This window comes from Suillus subalutaceus (genome assembly GCF_016647625.1).
Source record: "Suillus subalutaceus strain FC151 chromosome Unknown DFJ58scaffold_23, whole genome shotgun sequence".
Taxonomy (NCBI): Eukaryota; Fungi; Basidiomycota; class Agaricomycetes; order Boletales; family Suillaceae; genus Suillus; species Suillus subalutaceus.
In genome coordinates, this window is record NW_024540272.1 from 156475 (window position 1) to 176874 (window position 20400).

The window sequence follows — 20400 nt, forward strand, 5'->3', positions numbered from 1 at the left end:
ATGCAGGCGGAGATCCCGGGGCAAGAGCAAGATGGCTATGATACAGAACCCAATTTCTTCCACGGCATGCATCAAGTGCGTGCACCAGCGTATCTTCTTCCTTTCTTTCTTACATCGTTTATTACAGCATTCTCAAGCTTCCAAACCCCGACCTCAACAGCGCCACGGGCGTCTGAAAAGACTGAAGCTCGCTATGACGAGGAGCCCTCATCCTCCACCTCCACCTGTAGCTGCACCACCTACGACCCCACCGCCAGTCGCCGCCGATACCACCTTCAGAACCCACCTACGACATCTATTCGCTCGATCGTCCCATCATGCAACGTCACCCGTCGTCGATGTTCCGTTCACGAAGGCTAAAGAGGTGCGACCGGTCGACTTTCCTAAATGTGTCTTGGATGTCTGATGCGTAATATACAGCGTACTGTTGCTGCGGATGCTCCTGGCAAAGACCCGAACATCGTGCCTTATGAAGATCAAGATCCCGATACTACTCAACCGGACCCCAATACACAACAGCCACAGCAACGACAACAGCAACCAGTAGCAGTGCAGGTAGACACCGGGGAACATGGAGGCAGCCGGTCGTGTTGCTGCTTCTAGAGGATTTAGTGGATGTCCGTGAATATTTCAGTTTTACCGTCGACCTTGTTATGATATCTACGTTGCATTGAAGCAGTACATGTTTTATCAATAGCTAATGCCCATTCATCCGAAATGTTGTCCATAACCGTCACCAAATCGATTACCGGAAACAACGACAGGACGATCTAGCGGAGACTGCTGAGCACTGGTACAAATTATGTAAATTCCTAAAACAAAATGAAAAAGACAGAAATCCACAAGGATGTACATGTGTAGAAATAAATGCGCGATGAGCATCAAGGGTGCCTGTGTGATGTGATCATCTCCAGGATGTCATCGGAAGGAGGTTGGGAGACTGCGGGGGAGAAACGGTTTGCTGCTGGAAGTACGTCGAGTTGTTGGGTGATCCAGGTGCACCGGGTGGATAGAGCGGGGTCGTAGGTGTCAGCTCAAATACGTGCTGAGCCACTGAGCGTGGGCGCCCAACCGCGCCGTGTTGAATGGGCTCCGGCGCAGCCATGACACAGTGAATCCGGGGGTCAAGGCTCATTTGTTGGAAGCTTTCCGGTCCAGTCGATGGAGGGGCACAGGTGCCACGACCGTCCCAAATACAGCGTATCTCATTTCCGGGAATTATCTGTGCGAGCAGACCCGACGATACGTGCCTGATTTCAATGAAGCGGGAGTCGAAGAGAAGTATATAAGGCCAGTGGATTGCCACGCGCTCGGCCGTGCCCTCCCACTCAATCGTGCCCGTGTTGCGACTAGGTGCGCCGTGCTTGTTGACGTAGATACCGAACTCTAGGGTCTTACCATCAGCGCTGACTAAAGATCAAATCAAAACGACTGACCATCATAGCACAAAAGGAATTCATTTTCCACGCGGAACATCCCCATTGGCCGGCAAGATTCTCCGCGTTTTGCAAGTCTTTCGTAGCCATCGTCACGTAGAGGAATAGTGACACTCTTGAAACTTGAATAATGTTTAAAACGGAGTAATGGATAGGTGAGGGGGTAAACGCGACATACTCAGTTAAATCCATGATTTCGAAGCCTTTGGTGCAAAGAATCGCGATCTTTGCTTTGAGGAAGACCAGGTCAAAAGATTCCGAGGGAAGGAAGAACTCCTACGAAAAAAAATCAATATAACAACATCATCCACTAATAGCCGCGTACCCTGTACAATCGGAACCACTCTGAACGCGCAGGCCGTATACCAAAGCGAGAAGTGAACGACGCTGGTGCCTTGCTCCTTTCATTGATTTTTTCTACCACCGGTTCCAAAACACGGAAGACGCTGTCGAGCTGTTCATATTGTTAGTAGGCCCGTCTTGGGATGTCGCAGAACTGACCCCTTTCTTCTTCATGTATATGACTAGCGTTCGTCCACCTTGGTTGCCGACGCTAAAGAAGTGAACGTCCCTAGTTCCATTAACCCTCTGTGGTGTCTGAGACGTATGAGCGCTCTGTGGGGATGATGGAACGAGAGCCTCGATGTGGTATGCAAAGAGAGCCTATTTGCAGGTTAGTATCTTGTGATGGTAATTGCTAATAGAAATACCTTGTCTGCAAGTACGAGGAACATACCGAAATCCTCGAGCATTGCACACTGTGTCACCATCTTCAGATGTAATACACGGCGCATAGCTAAAGTAGGATTTGTCAGTCTGCAAAGAGAACAAATACGAGTGCACGAACATCTTGAATCATGTCTAAAACCTATCCAAACACCCTCAGCACAACCAATAGCCACCAACGCTCGTCCATCAGCGGTAGCTTGAAAAACGTATCAGTAAGACGCATGGAAAAAGGAAAGGCTTTGAGCTCACTAAAGGGAACAGAGCAAGTAACCTTGCCCGTGAGGGAATTCTCGTGGTTCCAAGATGGTACAGCAGCTGAAGATATGGACGGCACGAGGAAGGTGTCTGTACTGAGCGGCTCCAGCTCGAAGACTTTGTTTGACTCCTGAACAACCTTGCGCAAGCCGATGGCCTCGTCCAACTTCTGCTTCCACTCCGCTCGCGCTTGCTGAGACTCCGTAAATAAGGTATGCAAACCACCAAGCCGGCCATTATAGTGAATAGTACAAGGATATACAAGACGTGAATCATTAGCGGTGTCAGGAACACCGCTACCTGGAGAGGGTCCGCCTTCTACATGCCTGTTCCCTCCACCAAGGCCGAGACGTAGAATGCTTGTGCTGCGCTGTGTCGGGGGATCAGTAAAGCTGGCCAGAGTAAGAAGGTCCAGCGGTATGGGCTAAGCCACAAGTGAGATATTATACAATCCCATACTGACAATCACTCACTCTCCGGTTAACGTTATATTTTGTCACACCGTCTTTTTCTTTTGTCTTGGTCATGACCACTGAATTTGGATGTGAATTTTCCGATACAACACAAGGGTTGGAAAACTTACAGTAATTATCGAACAGCAAGACGAAAAGCTCGGTCCATCCATTCCATTCAAAGCCGGTGTCGGGTTGTCGCAGCAGCTTGCCAGCGTGAATAAGAGAGCGGTTTTCATTCAAAAGATCCATGTCCTGCAAGAATCGTTCAGTACGTGATGGCAAACAAAATTCTTGGAGACTAACAACGGACTCGTTGGGCTTGAACTGCAAATTTGAGTTATAGCACCAGAGCTGAACCTTCTGTTTCGCTGATTGAACTCCCGGCTCGGTCTCCTTGCCCAAAGCCTTTATGATCTCCAGGACCTGAGGGATCGCTTCACGATCCTCGTGAGTAGCAGGTGTCTCGTCCATTATGCCCTTCAAGAGCAGTTCGTACCGCAATAATCGAGGAATAGGACGATTGATAAAACTCTTCATGTCTAGGCGGTGAGCATCCGGATGCCGTACACATTGCTGCATGATGGTCAGAAATGTAAAGCGAAGCAAAAGAACAAGCCTCACGTCAACAAACGTCTTGAAATCGATGTTGTTAGCCATCTCGTCATCGATGCGATAGGCAGCGATAGGGTAGTTGGGGATGTACTCCATGTATGCATCCCTGAAGTTCAAAGCAGCGTCAAACAAAGGTGCTGTAATACTCCTGATCACTGGATGCTCGTCGCGCTGTATATCATGCAGTTGGTCTAGGAGCTTCCGATGATGCGAGTGAAGCTCAGCAAAGTTGTGGAAAACGTCAGTGATAAAACCGTTCAGCCTCTCACGACCAACGACTGGAGGATCACTTTCTCGCAGGGCCTGGATGTAAATCTGTGGTGGCGAGAATGAGCTATGATGTTGAGATCGAGTACTTGCAAAGGACAACACACCAACTCGATATTTTCTAGATCCCTGACGTACGCCATCTCGCCTTTGATCAGTTCAAATATAATGCTGCACAAAAATGAGCATTTCATAACAACTCAAAGGAAGACAAACGTACGACTGGCGCTTGGCCTCAGCCTTGCTAAGGCCCTCTCGAACATCCTTGGCTACGATATCGTGCCACTCCCATTTTCCAGTAGGACCTTTGCCCATTGCAGTCTGGAACGTCCGGAGCTGTGCAACATTCTGAAGATTCCTGATGGCTTCGATGGCTTCTGCAAGGTAGTACGCGTCTGGGTTGCCTTCAGTTGTCTCTTTCATGATCGCCTCCAGCGCAATGGGGTACTTCTGCAGGTGTTCAGAAGGTCGCGATAAGAAGTGTTTCAAGTCCAGTCGACGAGCTTCCTGTTGCTTGGATTGTCGCGAGCACTCCTACAAAACAGTCTAGCAACGACTCCTCATTTTCAGACAAAATATCATACCTCGAGAAACAAGCGAAGGTCCGCGTTGGACTCGATCTCATCTTTGAAGCGCTTTTCTGCGAGGGGCAGATGTCCGACGTATGTCGGATATGCAAACCGGAACTCTCTCGCGGCCTCCAAAAACACATCTCCAATCCTTTGGATGATTGGTGCTTGCTCACGCTGCCGAACATACATGGCTTCCACCAGCCGCCTGTTGCATTCCCGAAGATCCAGGATGTTTCCAAAAACCTCTTCAATAAACTCGTCTAACTTATTAGCCGGCATGACAGGAGGACTTGCTTTCAGCAGTGGCCGAATGAACAGCTAAAACGAGGAAATTAGGCGAGTCGGAACTATCAAGTAACACAAGGTACCGACCGCCTCTACGGTGTCCAGGTCTTGGACGTATTGCTCTTCCTGAGTGATAGTTTTATAGATGATGCTAGTGGGATCTTTAGTACAGCGCCAAACAAAGTTCACCAAGATGCTCACGTTTGACGATGAACTTCACTTTCTGGAAGAGTGTGAAGGATGCCGGGATCAACCGTACTCAACCAGTCTTCGGTTTGCTGTTGTGGAGACAATAGTCGATGTTCAATTCAATCAATCAAACGTGAATGGTGACTTACGTGGTGTACTTCCGGTTCGGCTACGGGACCTAAATCGACAATCCGACCAGCTTGCTACAGAAACATTAGCTCAAACTCATGACTACGGGATCACAGGAACTTACTCGACGTGGACAAGCAAACGAATAACATGGGTCGTCCTCATTGCAACCTGACGCATAGCACCGAGTGAGTGAAGTGATGACTGCTGTTGGCAGTTCTTCCCTCTCTCGGTGAGCCTCAGAGTTGCCCTCGAGGTCATCCAGGAACATATACACGTCCTCGACACCATCTTGCAGCAGCTTCTGACCCCACTCAACTTCGTAGAAAAATAACTGCTGTTGTAAACTCCGAGCGACCTGAAGGGCAGCACGGCGATCGGTGGTCGAAACGCCATGATTGATCAGCAGTTCACGTTGGATTTGGCTTTGAATGGTAGACTGAAACCGCAGCATTACGTCAAGTTTTGTCACAGAATTCTAGCAGCGGACTTACGACGATGTCCTTCCCGGTGAATGCACGAGGGTAAGGGATGCTGCTTTTCACATGGGTGCCGCGAGGTACCTTGTCGCGCAAGCGGACGGCCAAGTGCGATAACAAGCTGAAGTTAACAAATCTGTCTGGATCTGGATCATCGCTCTCGGAGTCAAAGTAATCATCGTCTTCTTCTTCTTCCTGGTCGCCAAGCGGAGGTCCAGCTGTGCCGCTGTACACGCTCGGACGGGCACGCGCTAACGAGTCCACGCTTCCACCTTGGAAACCACCACTGCCAGAATCTGAGTGACCGTGGCTGTATTTAAGTGCCGAAGGGCCCGCTGATGGGAACCCGTAGGACCCTTCCCTGCTGAGTATCGTTGGCCCAACTTTAGCAGTTGGACCGTCGGTATCAGTGTAACTTGTGGCTGCTGTCGTCACTGAGACATTGCGACCTAATGAGTCTGCTACAAACGAGGATGTGGTGGAGCCTGTAGAAATTGCACGGCCTAGCTTGGGGTCAGTATCTTGATGATCTACAGATGGTGTGAGTTAGCGATCAAAGTTTCTCGTTTTGGTGTGGACTTACAATTAGGGATATAGTCGGATGATGATGAAGGGTGATGACGCAAATCATGTACCCGAGCAGACGGTGCAGGACCATTGATGCCATCGTTTGGATGCAATCGCCCATGAGGCTGGGGGTAGGCATCCGCAGGACGAAATTGTTCAGAAGATTGTTGAGGGCGATGAGATGGGCGGTTCTTCATATCGTCTGGACTATGGTCGATCGAGAAGTCATCAAACATATTGCCGAGACCCGGAATGTTCGGAGCCGAAGCGCCAGGAGGTCGAGGGGATGGTTTGGGCGGGACGGTGACACCGTAGCCTTGCACATCGAGGCTGCTATCTGGTTGTTGCAAACGGTACACATCCACACCATTAACAGACGCTCCATTGGTGTGCGAGGGAACAGCAGGGACGGCTTTATGTATGTTTGGCAGCCCGTCAGCATGAGAGCCAGTAGCGACTGGTTTACTTGTTGATGAAATTGGGGATGTTGCAGAGCCTGTGGGTGGGCGGCTGCCATTAAAGCCATTGGGTTGCACCGTAGGGGCTTGGGGAAGCTGACGACGCCTGCGTGTGTGATGAGAACTTCCTGAATGGAATGAAATATGTGATGACATACCCATCAACTCCGGCCGTCCCAGGGCGAGAAGTACTTGCAACTGGAGGTGGCTGTTCATGAGGCTGGGGACTCAAAGAAGCACCTGGAGGCAACGGAAGTGGTCTCAATCTCCTCTGTGTAGGAGAGGTCGCAGTATCAGGTTGTGGGCGTACTTCAGGAGAATGCGGTCGCTGGGGCGCAGGTACTGTATGCCATAGTCAGGTTACTCACTCACAATGCGAGTGAATATAGAACGCACCAGGAGGACGATTAAGGGCGTTTCTGATTGAAGACGAAGGAGATATAGTCATGTTAACGTCGTGGAATGAACTATTGGAGTGGGGCTCGTGTGTATGGGCAGAAACCGCACTTGTTGGCGAGCGCTCGGTTGGGGAAGCTGTTTCTTCGCCAAAGATCCGCCAAACTTCATCATAAAGATGCTGGAGATCCTCATCACCGGGTGGAGGAGGACGACCATTGGATTGGGGAGCAGACATGATTCCGGTCAATTATCGAATTGGGAACTGGTTGGCCAAGTCGATCAAGACCTACGGCTGCGCAGCAGTCTGATACTACCTGGAGACCAACCAGATGCAGATTTTGATGGTGGTCGATGTCAAGAACAGCGACAGAACACAATTTTCTGTGTTATCAGAAAACTTGGATCCCAGTGTTGGACGGGTAGGAAGACGAGACTGTTGCTTGGTGGGCGCTCAGGAAGCCTAGCCAATAATCAGCATCGGATTTCGGTTACATCCGGAGCTAAACTCATCCATTGCAGTGACCACTGGCAGTCCACGTTTACTGATCTTTTTTTTCCCGATCGCGTTCAGGGTATAATTTGCACCAGAGCGTGCTGCTGTGTCTGGACAAACCGTTTCTTTCACCATCAGGATCTCGACCTGTGCCGTGTGCTCCGCATGACTTCTTCACTGGAAGCCAAACCTGTGCGCATACCGAAGCTAAGCTCATCGGTGCACGACATCAACGCTGAGAAACCCCCCTTTGGATCCAGGTAACCATGAGGAACATTAACACAGAAAATACCTGATCTGATGCATCAAATGTGTAGATTTCTTACGCAAGACTCTGATGTCTGGACCCAGAACGCTTGGGACCATGTTCCGCCCCCTGAAGATCAAACTGAAACGATAACTGCATCATTGGCAAGGCAACGTCTTGCTCCAGTGCCTGATGACGACAAGAAAAATTATAATGCAAAACCTGCGAAATATTGGTTCGTAAGTTTCGTTTTTTCATCGTTCCATTCGCTCTGACGCTTTCGATTGATAGGGATAATTTTTACAAGACGAATGCCGATAATTTCTTCCGAAATAGAAAATGGTAGGCATCACTCTTTCTGTCCTTGGTGATACCCTCACCCTTTTAGCTGAAGGTTACATCTTGAATTTCCAGAGCTGCTGACAGCGGCAGAACCAGATGTAAGGGATTGTACTTCATCAATGATTTATCTTATGTAGTCAGGCAGGGGATATAACCATTTGCGAGATTGGATGCGGTGAGTACTAGTGTTATCTTTGATGAAATATACCTAAGCCTTGTATAGGCGCCGGCAATGCTGCATTTCCGCTCCTAACGGCGAACCAAAACCCAAATCTTATCATACGCGCCTACGATTACTCATCCCATGCAGTCAAATTAGTGCAGGTATGCACAGGTTAACTATCCTCGTGTCTTCGGCTCAGTCCACGAGTAGACAAATGCTCTCTATAGCTCCCCGCCTATTGGCAAGATAGAAGCGGCTGTCTGGGATTTATCCTCACTGGACACGCTACCACCAGGTGTAGAGCCAGGGACTGTGGACATTACTATACTGGTGTTCGTGCTCAGTGCGCTCCACCCGGACGAATGGGGCAAAGCTATCGCTAACATCCATAAGGTATTTAAATGGCTTCACCGAGACGGTCACTTCATCACCTGCCATTAGATGCTCAAGCCTGGCGGGCTTGTATTATTCCGCGACTATGGTAGACATGATCTCACGCAGCTGCGATTCAAATCCGGTCGTCTCCTTGAAGATAATTTTTACATCCGGGGTGATAAGACACGAGTCTATTTCTTTGAGCTTGGTACGTCGCGAATAAAACTCAATCAACCAAGTTTCTTAATTCTGTTGCTGTATTCAGACGAGCTTGCATTGATCTTCACCGGATCCCGCGCCTCGCCTGCTCAGAAAACATCAACAATGACAGAAATTGTAGACGAAGATGAAGATAACGAGCCAACGTCACTACCTGCGCCATCACAAACTGCCAGTCCCGCCTCACACACGCCAGCGGACACCCCCAACTTAGGATTTGACGATACTCTCAGCTTGCCCTCTTCAGGTCCATCTTCTGACGTACACCACAACCTCCTTCGTCCTCTGTCCTACTGTCCACCACACCCTCTGTTTACAATCGAACAACTCGGTGTCGACCGCCGGCTTCTGGTCAATCGGAAACGGCAGTTGAAGATGTATCGCATCTGGATGCAAGGAAAATTTCGTAAAGCTGAGTGATGCGGATGTGGCATGAATAAAGTGGTGTAGCTTATGTGATTGAACGCGTATGTATGCTCCTCCTGGTCGGGTCATATCAAGTACACGTCTGAGGATCGAACATCGGTCTTAGAGCGATGAGCTACGAAGGTGGCTCTGTAATTCAGGCGTTGCAAAAGGTGATCTACCTTTTGGACTTTTTCTGGCGAATTGAATTATGACAAGATGGTGGTGTGGCGAATCATGTTCCACTACTACAGACCAATAGGTTCCAGCTGGCAAACTCATACGCTCTAGTGCGTCAGTGATGCCAATAAGTAAATGCAAAATCTGGTTTAGAGTTTCACATCCGTCATGCCTATTCCAAATTGAACGATCCCCCAGCTTTTTTTTTTTTTTGTATCCAATTTCTGTCCTTTGCAGAGTGATACTCTATGTAGGACATTACAATCTATACTAGAGACCCCCAGTGTCTCGGGTGCATCTCGGGCTCGCGACGTTCCTGCCGGCCGTTTTAGACGCGCTGCCTTTTGTTGAGATGACTGTGTATGAGCTATCGTTGTGTGGTGCTACTTCTATGTTCAAATACTTAACGCGTACTCGGCTGCCTTAGGCAACCGGTACAGGAGTCGGGAGGGATGCAAACAAAGTAGGTAAATGTTCAACCGGGTCATTGGTTGATCGAGGACCGTGTCGTTTGGCTGATTCCGCTTCTTTGGCGTGTGATTCCATGTAGGCGAGTATAGAATGTGGATCCCCCAGCTTTCGATCCATATCCTGAAGCGGAGGTTATAAGGTGCAAATCCAGCTGCATACAAGCCTTATGTAGGAGAGGCAGATGACTGACCGCTTTAACAGTTTCAATTCTATGATAGGGATCACATTTACCAGCGATAGAGAATGATCAATCTCGCTCCTACTGCTTTGCGCCAGCTTTCTTGCAATCGTGATAATATTTGTATATCCGCTGATATTGACGGTTCGGAAGTCGAGGATCACGCTAGTGGGGTGCGAGTGTACAAGGGAAGGCAGGTGATCCTATACAGGCTTAGGAGACTTTGACATGTTTTGCCAATCAATCGCATCACACAGAACTTGATCGGTTCCAGGCATGCTTGAACTTCGCACTCGATACCTATGGAAAACTCTCAGCTTCTTCTCCTGAGCCAACACAAGCTCAGTAGAACCCGTTGGAAGGCGCAGCAATCTACCTACCGTTGTTTGAAGCCTGCCGCCTCCCTGTAGGTACGCCATTTACTTATACCACCAATAATTGATTAATCATCCCTAAGCACGCCTGGTTAGTTACCAACTGAGTCCTGCATCTTGTTCATTTGAGCGCTTCTCCTAGGAAGAAGTAAAGAACCTTAACTAGCCTTTAGATGAGCGCATATATAAGGTTGGGCTGCACGCCAACTCAGTCCTTCCCATCAACGGGCATTACCTACAAACAACTGACAGACTTGTGAGCACTGAGCTACGATATAAGTCCGTGCACGCGACTAGGATTTATACTTACTCCTACAAGCCTTGTTATATTTATATCTCTCGGTAGACCCTTGTTTGGGCGACATTCAATCCATGCTGTTATTGCAACTCGTGATGCATTTTGTGCTTCCCCGGGCCGGTGGTCCCTTGCACGGGTAATGAATTTGTATGCATTCGCATTCGATCACAATAATAATGGGCACATCAAATTGCACTACAGTAGCTACTAGAGTACACTCAGGCTATAGGTTATAGCCAACAAGCACAGAAATAAAGTGTGAATGTAAGTTGAGATACAGATATAGGAGGGGCAAGTACTGAACGTAAAAAAGGTGACGAGGCGAAAGGAGTCGTGATGCATGATGGGTTGAAGCGGCAGAGTGGAGGACAAACAAGAGAAAAAGTGAAATTGATGGCAATGCGAGAAGGCGCGAGAATGCAATATTGTGTGAGAAGGCGGGGTACGGTTTAAGATGATGTGCCAGTGGGAGGCTACTAAAAGTTAGAAGACGAGAAATGAAAAAAACTCACATGCACAAGGTAGCAGCGGGCGCACAAGGTATGATATATAAAAAGGAAGAGATAGAAGAAAAAACATATCATGGATGGAGTTGAGTGCAGAAAATGCAAGCGGGTAAATGTGGGCAGAAGAAGGTAGGAAAAATTGACTTTAGTAAGAGAAAGAGGACAACTCACTGAAATAACGCGAGAGGGCGCAGTAAGGTGGGTAGGGATGGCAGGAGGCAGGAGGCAGCTGCTGCAGGGTGTAGGCGGTCACGGTAGTAGGGTATGGTAGGCAGCACAATCATATTGGTGGGTGGAGACAGTGCTTAAGATGCGAGAGTAGCCTATACTATCAATCATGGAAAGAAAGAAAAGGGATTATAAGGGTGGCGGCAAGCGGAGGAATATCGTTAGTTAGGACATAGCAGGGGGGATGATCGGTGCGTAGTGTGGGGGGCATCTAGAACAGCTGTGGTCGTTCGACCCGATCCAACTCGTCAAAATCAAAATTTCCCACGAGTACTTCAACTTCGTCAATGCTTTTCAACTCTTCGAGAGCTGCAAATTCAGCGGCAATGTCGTCAGGCGAGATACTCTCTAGACCAGTGAGAAGGTCATCTGCATTGCGAGGCTCAGTCGAGAGCGAAGGTGCCCATGCGAAGGATGCTTCAAGATCCTGTGGAGTCTCAACAATCTCTTCACGAGTGTGCATGTCACAGAGTGCGAAGGTTTGCATGAATTTTGCCGAGTATTTCAAATGTGTCAACTAAGAGATTACACCGCTGTGCAGATCGTATTCGAGATCACAGAATGTGCGCTCTTGATGAGTTATCAGTGGGGACGTCGTTTTGCGTGTTCTCTTGAATTCAAAATATGTTATCAGAGAGCTAAATTACGTCTCTACGAGTCTTGGATATCCTGGAGTTCTACCAAGTTTTGCCACCCCCCTTTCGCGTGAGTTCTGCCGAGGACCGGGCACAACCAGTTTTGCCGAGTTTTGCCAACAACACTGTCGGTGCGTAGTTCAAAATTCATGTACGTCGGCCGAGTTCAAGTGGTCCGGGGTCACCCCTAGGCGAGGGCCAGCGTAGCTTAGTCAGCCAGTCAGTGTTTGTTCAAGTTGTAGCGTACTGCTCTTCAAAGCTTCACCACTTCTTGCCTTGCTCGCGATACGCAGGCACACAGGTGACTTGGCGGATGTACAAGCTTCGCACATTTCGTGTACGAGCTTACAGATACTTGACACATATCTGCTACCAATTTGGATACTAAGTATGGAAAGCGGGAGTGATCAGCTTCGGCTAAGCATCCAATATGATGCATTGATGGGTCAAACCCGGATCAAGAGATTTACTCCGACCAGTCACCCACCATTGGCAGCACTTTTCCGAGGCTTCTCATGGTCTGTTAGACCTGGTTTCCGTTTCGTTGGAAGACAAAACCCATTTCTGTGACCCGCCAGATCTCCCTAGGGCCCTCGCAAGCCACCTCACGGACTCATACATTCTCATTGGAGGGTAAGCCCCCACCGGTCCTAAACCGAGAGTCCCCAACATTTTCTCCCGCCGTCGTCAGTATCCTCTCCCTCAACTCTTTAAGAGGTACAACAGTAGTACCTCGCAAGCTACCCCACGGACTCATCTGTTATCGTTGGGTAGGCCCGCCGATCTTAGGGGCCTCGCTAGCCCCCAGCACTTTATACCAAGCTGCTCCCGCGCTCGTTGGTATAGTGACTTATCGTATCCTCCCATCATTTGTATTACCACTTTTATCTCATGAATGCCCGAGTCTTTCACCATTCTGTTCGGTGTTTGTAAGCAGGGAGTAACCGACCATACACGCCAGCGTTTCTTTTATTGATCAGTTGTTTCTTGCCCACAACCAGTACCTGTGCCATGGCCCACGCAGAACTTGATCGTCTTCAAGCATGTTTGAACTTCGCACTTGACACCCTCCGCAAGGAGATGGACAGCTCTCAGCTTCCTCCCCTGAGTCAACACAGCTCAGTAGAACACCCGTTGGATGACCCAACGACTTACCTCCCCAGCACGGCGTTGTTTAATGCTCGCCTCCTCTCTCTAGGTAAGCCGCTATGCTTTACACTCACCAACGCCTAACCTTCATGAATCTTCCTCTAGCATGCCTGGTTGGTTATCACCGAGCCCTGCCTTTTATTCATCTGAGCACCTTTTCTAGGGAGAACTAAAAAACCTTATCCAGCCCCCTTTGGATAAGCGCATGGACGAGAAGTTTTCAGCGTATAGCGCTGCCTCTTTCGATACCCTCATCAAGACCAGTATCATCGACTACCTGTCTGACTTGTCAAATCCCTCCAAAGGTATCCCAGCTGCTGAACTGGCCTCAACATTTGGACTGGATTCTCAAAAGCTCGTTCCCATTCTCCGCTGCTGTGCAGCCAACGGTTGGGTGCAGGAGACCCAAGATTCCTCATTTGCTTTAAACAGATGTTCGCGCACTTTCATCAAAGGTCACGCAGGTCGGAGACTGAACCTTTCGTATGTTTTCACCGTATGAACGCCCGTCAAGAGACTAAGTCAAGCAGTACGCCTGGGTTTATGTCATTAGTCGGAACCATGCCATGTTGGGTAACGGAATCGGATTGGAAACTCTCGCGTTCTCCAGCGCAGACTGCTTTCCAGATCGCGTTCAAGACTCCCTTGCAACGATTCTCCTGGGTCATACAAAATCCACAGGGCCTTATTCCATTGGCGGATCATATCCAAGTCAGTATGTCTGTGAGAGTTACACAGCGCTTACTGGACTTTTGCTGTTCTAGGTCCTTGGTGACATGTCTACGCTGAGTATTGTGGCAGACTACTCATGGGAACAACTGGAAACGCCCATCATTGTTGATTGTGGAGGAGGAGAGGGCGGTCTAATTTCGGCCATCCTAGACGCGTAAGTTATATATATCATATTCCAAGCATTCTTGAATTCTCAATCATGGTAGGCATCCTTCCTTCCAAGCCATCGTGCAAGACATGGAGAATGTTGTCGCACTGACAAGTTCGATTATGAAGGAACGCCGCCCTCGTGATATAGAAAGTGGTACACTCAAGGTGGAAGCCCACGATCTTTTCCAGTCTCAACCACGGATCGGAAACGAGTATAGTTTTATCTTGCGTCATATACTGTGAGTGCTGGTCCCCTTCGGCGCTGACTTTGTTCACCCCAGTCCTATATACCAAAGGCATGATTGGCCTGACGAAGAAGCGGTTGGTGGCGCGCATCCTACTTAAGTGACACAGCTGACTTTGCCCCAGGCCGCAATATTGGGCAACGTAGCTCGCGCACTGGGCCCCAAGGCAAATAGCCGGATCAACATATCAATATGCTATATCTGACATGTTTTACAGTCCAAAATACTCATCATCGACATGGTAGCTATCCCGAACGTAGACTCGACTGCTACAACGAGTGCCAAATTATTCTTACCGGACGGCGATGATAAACACCCCGACTATTGTGTTCCATCGCACTTTGGTTCAGCGTCCAAACTAGTCAGCGGGTACTCAGTGCATATGCTATCCATGATGAACGGTTGCGAGAGGTCTTTGGTACGTACCAAACAAGGTTTGACCTATGCGTTGCTGAAGATGAAATAGCGTGAGTGGGAGAACCTTGTTAAAGGGTGCGGGCTCCGCATTACGAAGGTTTACTCGCTGCGAGCTCACACTTCCGTTATTGAGTGTGCACTTGACGCACAAGGGTTGTTGTAACAACAGAGAATTTTGGATCCCATAGTGATGACAATTTTCCTGCACATTAGATGGATGCTCCCGGTATCAATGACATATAACTTCATGTGCCCCATTGCGCATTGTCCTACAAATTACACTAAGGCCACTCATGTTCCGAGACTTCAAGCTTCCAGCGGTAAATTCATATTTCCGAAAGAGCCGGACCAGACGCCTTTGTCAAGCTGCGCCCTCCTACAAACATACACCTCATCCTGATATTTACTCTGTAGTCGAGCCACCCAGTAAGGTACGAGAAACGAGTGCGCGATTCCACAGACTGGCTCTTCAGGGAGACCTGCTGGTGCAAACACACAAGACGATGACCTGATCCTCTCTGACGTGAGGCGTTATTCCAGGGAACCGAAAAGTTTCGGACGAGTAACAGGGGACGGTAGACTCGACAGGTTGAGGAGTTCGGCTGCTATTGTTGACTATGTAGCACAGTACAAATGAGTAGCTGAGCCCAAAAACAGAGGGAACGAGTAAGACAATATATAACGTGAAGTCCATGCATGACGTATATATGTAGATACCGAATATGCATCACGCGCACTAAATCTGATACAGCTGGCCACCTAGCTAGTTTCGGACGGTTGTACCAGTTTGTCCTAGCTGACGAATCCGTCATGTGGTACCTTGAAAGATCTCATCAGTTCGAGACTCCGATTCTGTGGAAATATTCTGCAACTAAGTGTGTTACATGACCTGGTTAGCGGGTATCTCGATATGGCCTACTGAATACAAGCATATGATATCTAGTGTTTTTTGGAATTCACAACATCACGCTCCGTAAGATCTTACTCGACTCGTCTGTTCCATGTCAGATAACGCTGTGGAAGCCAATCAGGCTCCTTCCACTCTTTATCAGAAATCTCAGCAAAAATCATTTGCGCGATGACTTCGGCACTGGCAGCCATATCATGTATGAATTGAGTCCGAGATGGTACAGCCACACAATATAAGACTTACCATCCAAATGCGCGTGGCATTCCATGGCCAGTATATCCTGCAGCGATGTACTGTTTCTTGTACAGGTCCCCGTCTGGATTGGCTACGAGTAATTCTGCTACGGGACCAACCTGGCGAGGGACACATCAACGACAGTAGCTGCAAGAGTTGCTTAGACGTACAAACGGGTCTCCCATCTTCGTGTAGCCCATGATGCCAGTCTAAACCCTCGTTAGGGATATCCTCATGCACGTAAAAGAGTACCTACCCATTCCATCTCAGGCTCTGAATCGGGGTCATATTTACCTTCGAATACAGACGGCAAGAACTCGCGAAGCGCTTCCCAACAAGCGGGTGAGTTTGGGAGTCATCGTCCACATATAGCTCGTAACTGGGTGACACGGCTTCCCGGCCGCCACCGATGATAATCAACGGTTTTTCGGTGTCATGTGTTATGGGCCGGGGGAACCAGTATGCAAAGCCCTAAAAGAGAGATTGGTCACGACAAGACGGGCTAGGATGGAGTGGCTTACTTCGTTTCCGCTCCAGCTTGGTGTCTTGATTTGATCTGTACCGACAGAAGCACGGGTGGTCATTACTTGTCCTCGAGTGGGTATAATTCCAGCTGGACCTGCGAGGAAGGGAAGGAGATAAGAGGAGTACGCATTCGTGGCATGGACGACGCGGGAGCACGATATGCTACCCCGGTTTGTCACGACTGTATAGGTGGAAGAGTTATCGGTCGTTTCGTGCGTGACTGCAGTCACCGGCGTCCGAGTGTGCAAGCTGAGGGAGGCGTATTGCCCAGCGTGTGCTTGAGCATGCTGGTACAGCTTCGTAACGAGTTTCAGCGGCCAGACATTATGCCCTGGCTCGCGGAATCCTGGGTAAGGGGCACCGTATTCCTGGTAATGAGTGCGTTGAGTCAGACTAGAGAGATGGCTAGCGAGAACGAGCACCTCCTCGACTTCCTCCTTCGAGAGCCATTCCACATCATCTAGATTGAGCTGTGCTTGACGTGCCATATCGAAGTCCTTGTGCGCATCTTTTTCTTCCTTCTCTGTGAACAAGAGATTTATGTGTCCACCTTCCACGAGGTCGGTGTCGCTTGCCCAGCCATTTTCCTCTATGATTTTGACGAGCAGAGAAGCGGTGTGTTGCTCGAGTTCATAGGACTTAATTGCCTCAGCCGTGTTGAATAATGCCTGACGCTGAGAAAACTCGAGGAAAGCGGCCGGCGTAAGATGTCCACCATTCCTTCCTACAAAAATATTCTCTGCACGAGGAACTAAAGAAACACTTAGTGCTCCACGCACCAGTCGCTCCTGAGCCTGAAACGCGTCAGCACCGTACGAAAAACTCACAATCAGCTTGGGAAAAACTGACAGAAATCCTCTCGCCTCAAGTATTACGATCCTGAGCGGGCGTTTGACAGAAAGCGAGGCATTATTCAAGAGTTCGATAAGGTGGTACGCGACTCCAACGCCAGTGATACCAGCCCCGATGATGCAGATGTCTGCCTCACTAGGCAGAGGATCTTTGCTACCATGACCAGCGAGTGGATTTGCGTCCGGGGAGGAATCGATCCAGAAAGAGCGGGTTGGATTGTGAGATGGGAGTTTAGCAGGAGGAGTTGGATGTTCCAATGGCGGTGTCTCGAGTACCTTCTGAGAATGTTCTAACTTACCGAGTATCTGAGGGTTAACAGGCATTATCGACCAGCTGAGAAGAAAACAGAAAACGAGAAAGGTCCAGTCTTTCATTTTCGTGAACTCAAGTCCAGAAGATAAGATAACATGACCATTAGCCTGCCGTGGTCCGAAGGTGTTTGAATTACAACCACAAACATCAAGATTCAAGTGGCGGTGACTTGGTTCAACTTTGTACATTTTCTGTTAGTGTCGCTCTCTTCGAAACCTTTTCTTCGCGGACGTTGGCAAACAACATGCAGGCATTAATTGGCGGGATGGCAGCCAACTCGAAAGCAAAGTTCTCTTCGGTCTCTGATATTATCACTTCACTGCAAGACGTTGTAAGTGTCCAGTCTTGTAGGTACTCGCGGTCTGCATGTACTAATGTTCATTCTTTTCAGCTCGCACGTTCACAAGTAACCGTATGTCTGCCGCCACATATCGGATGTCATTATATTCATGATCACTAGATGCCAGACCTCGAATCCGCGTACTCACAGGCCCGTTTCCTCAATGTGAACTACTCTGCCATTGAGCTCGAAGACCAGTCCATCGGTGCCCTCATCACTGAACGCCGACAACAGCTAGATGCAGCTTTACTCGAGCTCTCGGACCTGGAAACCATTGTGGAAAATATAAACAATCTTCACCAGCAGCTCGTTGAAAGGAAGGACAAGATCGCCCAGTCCTTGAATTTGCACAAGAGACACGGATCGGCGCTTTGGCGCTTGCCGACTGAGGTTCTGTCGGAAATCTTTCACCATTGTCTCACAAACTCCGATGATTCTGAGCTGCCATCAGATCTAGAAGTTCTTATGTGGTTGACTGGAGTATGCCAACGATGGAGGGTCGTTGCAGTGGGCACACCCAGTTTGTGGTGTAGGCTATCTGTCGCACCTGACCGCAGATATGATTGGAATAATGAAGTCCTCTACTATGACTTATGGCTCAAGCGATCACGAGGACATCCGCTATCGTTAAAACTCTATTGCTGCAAAAATTGGCACTCTTCTGAACTACGAAGCTTTCTTCAGCCTTATATACATCAAATCTCGTCTCTCTTCATCAATTTTGCCTTCGGCGCCAATCAACCGGAACTCATGTTAACTGATATCCCAGCACTTCAGGAGCTAACCATCGTCGCAATGGGAATAGATGGGTCAGCTATTGTACAATGCATATCTCGACTTCCAATAACTCTGCGGCGCCTCGAGATAATAGGGCCCTCATTCGACCTCGGACACGTGTCTTTGTGTAGTCGCGTATGGGCCCGCCTGACAAATGTCATAATCGCTATACGTGAACCAAACGCAGTTCTCCGCTTGCTCCAGTTAGGTCCCGACCTTTCCTCGTTAGCGATTCGCACATCGCTCCGCAGCATCCAGGCCTTGGTGCCATTCATGCATGTTGGACTTCAATCCTTACGCATCAATGGTGATTTTGCAGTCCCAACCCCGATTATCTGACCTGTTCGACTCTCTCTCACTCCCTAATTTGCGCACGTTTGAAGCTGGCTTTATGGAACCGTGGCCTCATGTGGAGTTTAAGGCATTCCTGATGCGGTCAAATTGCGCCCTGGAGACCCTGATTTTAGGCTCTGGGACTGGGACCACAGATGAGCAGCGAGCGGAATATGTTGCCCTTGTTCCTTCGCTTAATGTAGTGAGCGACTTGATTACTTGCGTTCACTTTTAGTCGTTACGTATGTTGGTCAGTGTTTTAGGGTACCACAATCTCCTTCATCCTCTCATGGCCTACCGTCTACCCCACAGTCTGTTTACAACTGAGCAACTCGATGTCTGCCACCGGCTTCTGGTAAACTAGAAACACCATTTGAAAATGTATCGCATCTAGATGCAAGGAAAGTTTTGTAAAGCTGAGTAATGCAGACGTGGCATGAATAAAAAGTGACGGAACTCGGGTGGTTGACTGCCACTGACTTCCGAAACGATAAGCCTGCTCCTCCTGGCAGGGTTTACAATCAAATATAGCATCTGGGAACCGACCATTTGTCTTAGAGCGATGAAAATGGTGGGCCGCTCCAGGACGTTCTGTTGCATGCAAGGTAACTTACATTTTAGACTGATGATTTAAATTAATTTCTAGATTATGCATATGACAAGATGGTAATTGCGGGGCGATACAGCAGAAATCTGCTTGCCAGTTATATTCCGCCACTGCAGATCAATAAGTTCCAGCTGGCAAATATGTCGCTCTGGTTCATCAGTGATTGCAAGATGAAAATCATGTTTGGTTTCTCATCGACATCCGTCATGCCTATTTCCAATCATCGAAATGTCCGCGCCGCTATTCGGGCGAACTGTCAAGATATAACTATCGACGACGTACTCATCCTTATACGCAATCACTCTTCGTTACATGCCTCATACACGTTCTCCTTTGATCCTCCGTATTGATACTTCTCCCCGCGTTGAATATCCTCCTGACTCTTTTGACCCAATATGTATATGAAGCCTCGTTCTCGTTCCTAGTCCGAGCCTTCTTGATTCTTGAGACGAACTTCTCCTGCTGCATCACGTGCGGCTCTGTCGGTGACAATATAACCGGAAAATCTGGCAAAACTCTAGGCGCTATGTACATTGTAGACTATGTATACGACATTCCTAACGATGACATCAATATTTTGCCTCGTCCCATCCGCCACCCTCGCCATTGTAATTAACCACCTCAACCTCATCTAGAATTCGAATAGCCTGTGGTATTATTCCTTGTTCGACCCGATCCAACTCGCCAAAATCAAAAGCATTTCCCTCGAGCACTTCAACTTCGTTAACGTTACGAAGTTACATTGGTGCAGCGCTTGATAAGATGGCCCGGTAGGCTGTTGTAATGACCCTGGATTTGAGTACCTGATGAGTTATCAGTGTCGCCGCAATGTTTGCATTTCCAGTAGTAGCGATTCGAGTTGTTGTCAACT

General features: G+C 48.7%; 6 protein-coding genes across 6 annotated transcripts; 4 read left to right on the forward strand and 2 right to left on the reverse strand.

Moving 5' to 3' along the window:
• Positions 1-603, forward strand: DFJ58DRAFT_839088 (uncharacterized protein; the record flags this gene model as incomplete). The annotated part of the gene is made up of 3 exons (XM_041392496.1): positions 1-75; positions 128-364; positions 421-603. The coding sequence occupies 3 exons, from the start codon at positions 1-3 to the stop codon at positions 601-603; spliced, it is 495 nt and encodes a 164-aa protein (XP_041246802.1).
• On the reverse strand, positions 535-7293 carry DFJ58DRAFT_773801 (CNH domain-containing protein). The gene is made up of 23 exons (XM_041389346.1): positions 6830-7293; positions 6592-6775; positions 5992-6539; positions 5424-5938; positions 5054-5368; positions 4950-5003; positions 4813-4889; positions 4699-4762; positions 4339-4644; positions 3975-4288; positions 3862-3925; positions 3497-3802; positions 3179-3448; positions 3004-3127; positions 2894-2952; positions 2415-2844; positions 2284-2361; positions 2147-2232; positions 1938-2099; positions 1762-1890; positions 1615-1712; positions 1437-1558; positions 535-1386 (listed from the first exon to the last, which is right to left on the reverse strand). Exons 1-23 carry the CDS (start codon positions 7065-7067, stop codon positions 905-907), a joined length of 5025 nt encoding a protein of 1674 aa, XP_041246803.1. The 5' UTR covers positions 7068-7293; the 3' UTR covers positions 535-904.
• A 43-nt stretch (positions 7294-7336) lies between these two features.
• On the forward strand, positions 7337-9444 carry DFJ58DRAFT_773803 (S-adenosyl-L-methionine-dependent methyltransferase). The gene is made up of 9 exons (XM_041389347.1): positions 7337-7585; positions 7643-7807; positions 7864-7914; positions 7967-8012; positions 8056-8089; positions 8138-8238; positions 8288-8470; positions 8519-8660; positions 8718-9444. Exons 1-9 carry the CDS (start codon positions 7491-7493, stop codon positions 9089-9091), a joined length of 1191 nt encoding a protein of 396 aa, XP_041246804.1. The 5' UTR covers positions 7337-7490; the 3' UTR covers positions 9092-9444.
• A 4000-nt stretch (positions 9445-13444) lies between these two features.
• DFJ58DRAFT_773811 (O-methyltransferase-domain-containing protein) lies at positions 13445-14840 on the forward strand. Its single transcript, XM_041389348.1, has 8 exons — positions 13445-13578; positions 13626-13806; positions 13860-13981; positions 14034-14216; positions 14274-14298; positions 14347-14388; positions 14440-14640; positions 14689-14840. Exons 2-8 carry the CDS (start codon positions 13639-13641, stop codon positions 14800-14802), a joined length of 855 nt encoding a protein of 284 aa, XP_041246805.1. The 5' UTR covers positions 13445-13578; positions 13626-13638; the 3' UTR covers positions 14803-14840.
• Positions 14841-15456: 616 nt separating this feature from the next.
• On the reverse strand, positions 15457-17605 carry DFJ58DRAFT_905111 (FAD dependent oxidoreductase-domain-containing protein). Its single transcript, XM_041394936.1, has 9 exons — positions 17153-17605; positions 17088-17096; positions 16731-17032; positions 16305-16676; positions 16120-16254; positions 16040-16099; positions 15954-15992; positions 15793-15902; positions 15457-15729 (listed from the first exon to the last, which is right to left on the reverse strand). Exons 1-9 carry the CDS (start codon positions 17532-17534, stop codon positions 15621-15623), a joined length of 1518 nt encoding a protein of 505 aa, XP_041246806.1. The 5' UTR covers positions 17535-17605; the 3' UTR covers positions 15457-15620.
• DFJ58DRAFT_773814 (uncharacterized protein) lies at positions 17606-19293 on the forward strand. Its single transcript, XM_041389349.1, has 4 exons — positions 17606-17803; positions 17864-17884; positions 17933-18896; positions 18973-19293. Exons 1-4 carry the CDS (start codon positions 17717-17719, stop codon positions 19155-19157), a joined length of 1257 nt encoding a protein of 418 aa, XP_041246807.1. The 5' UTR covers positions 17606-17716; the 3' UTR covers positions 19158-19293.
• Positions 19294-20400: the final 1107 nt, after the last annotated feature.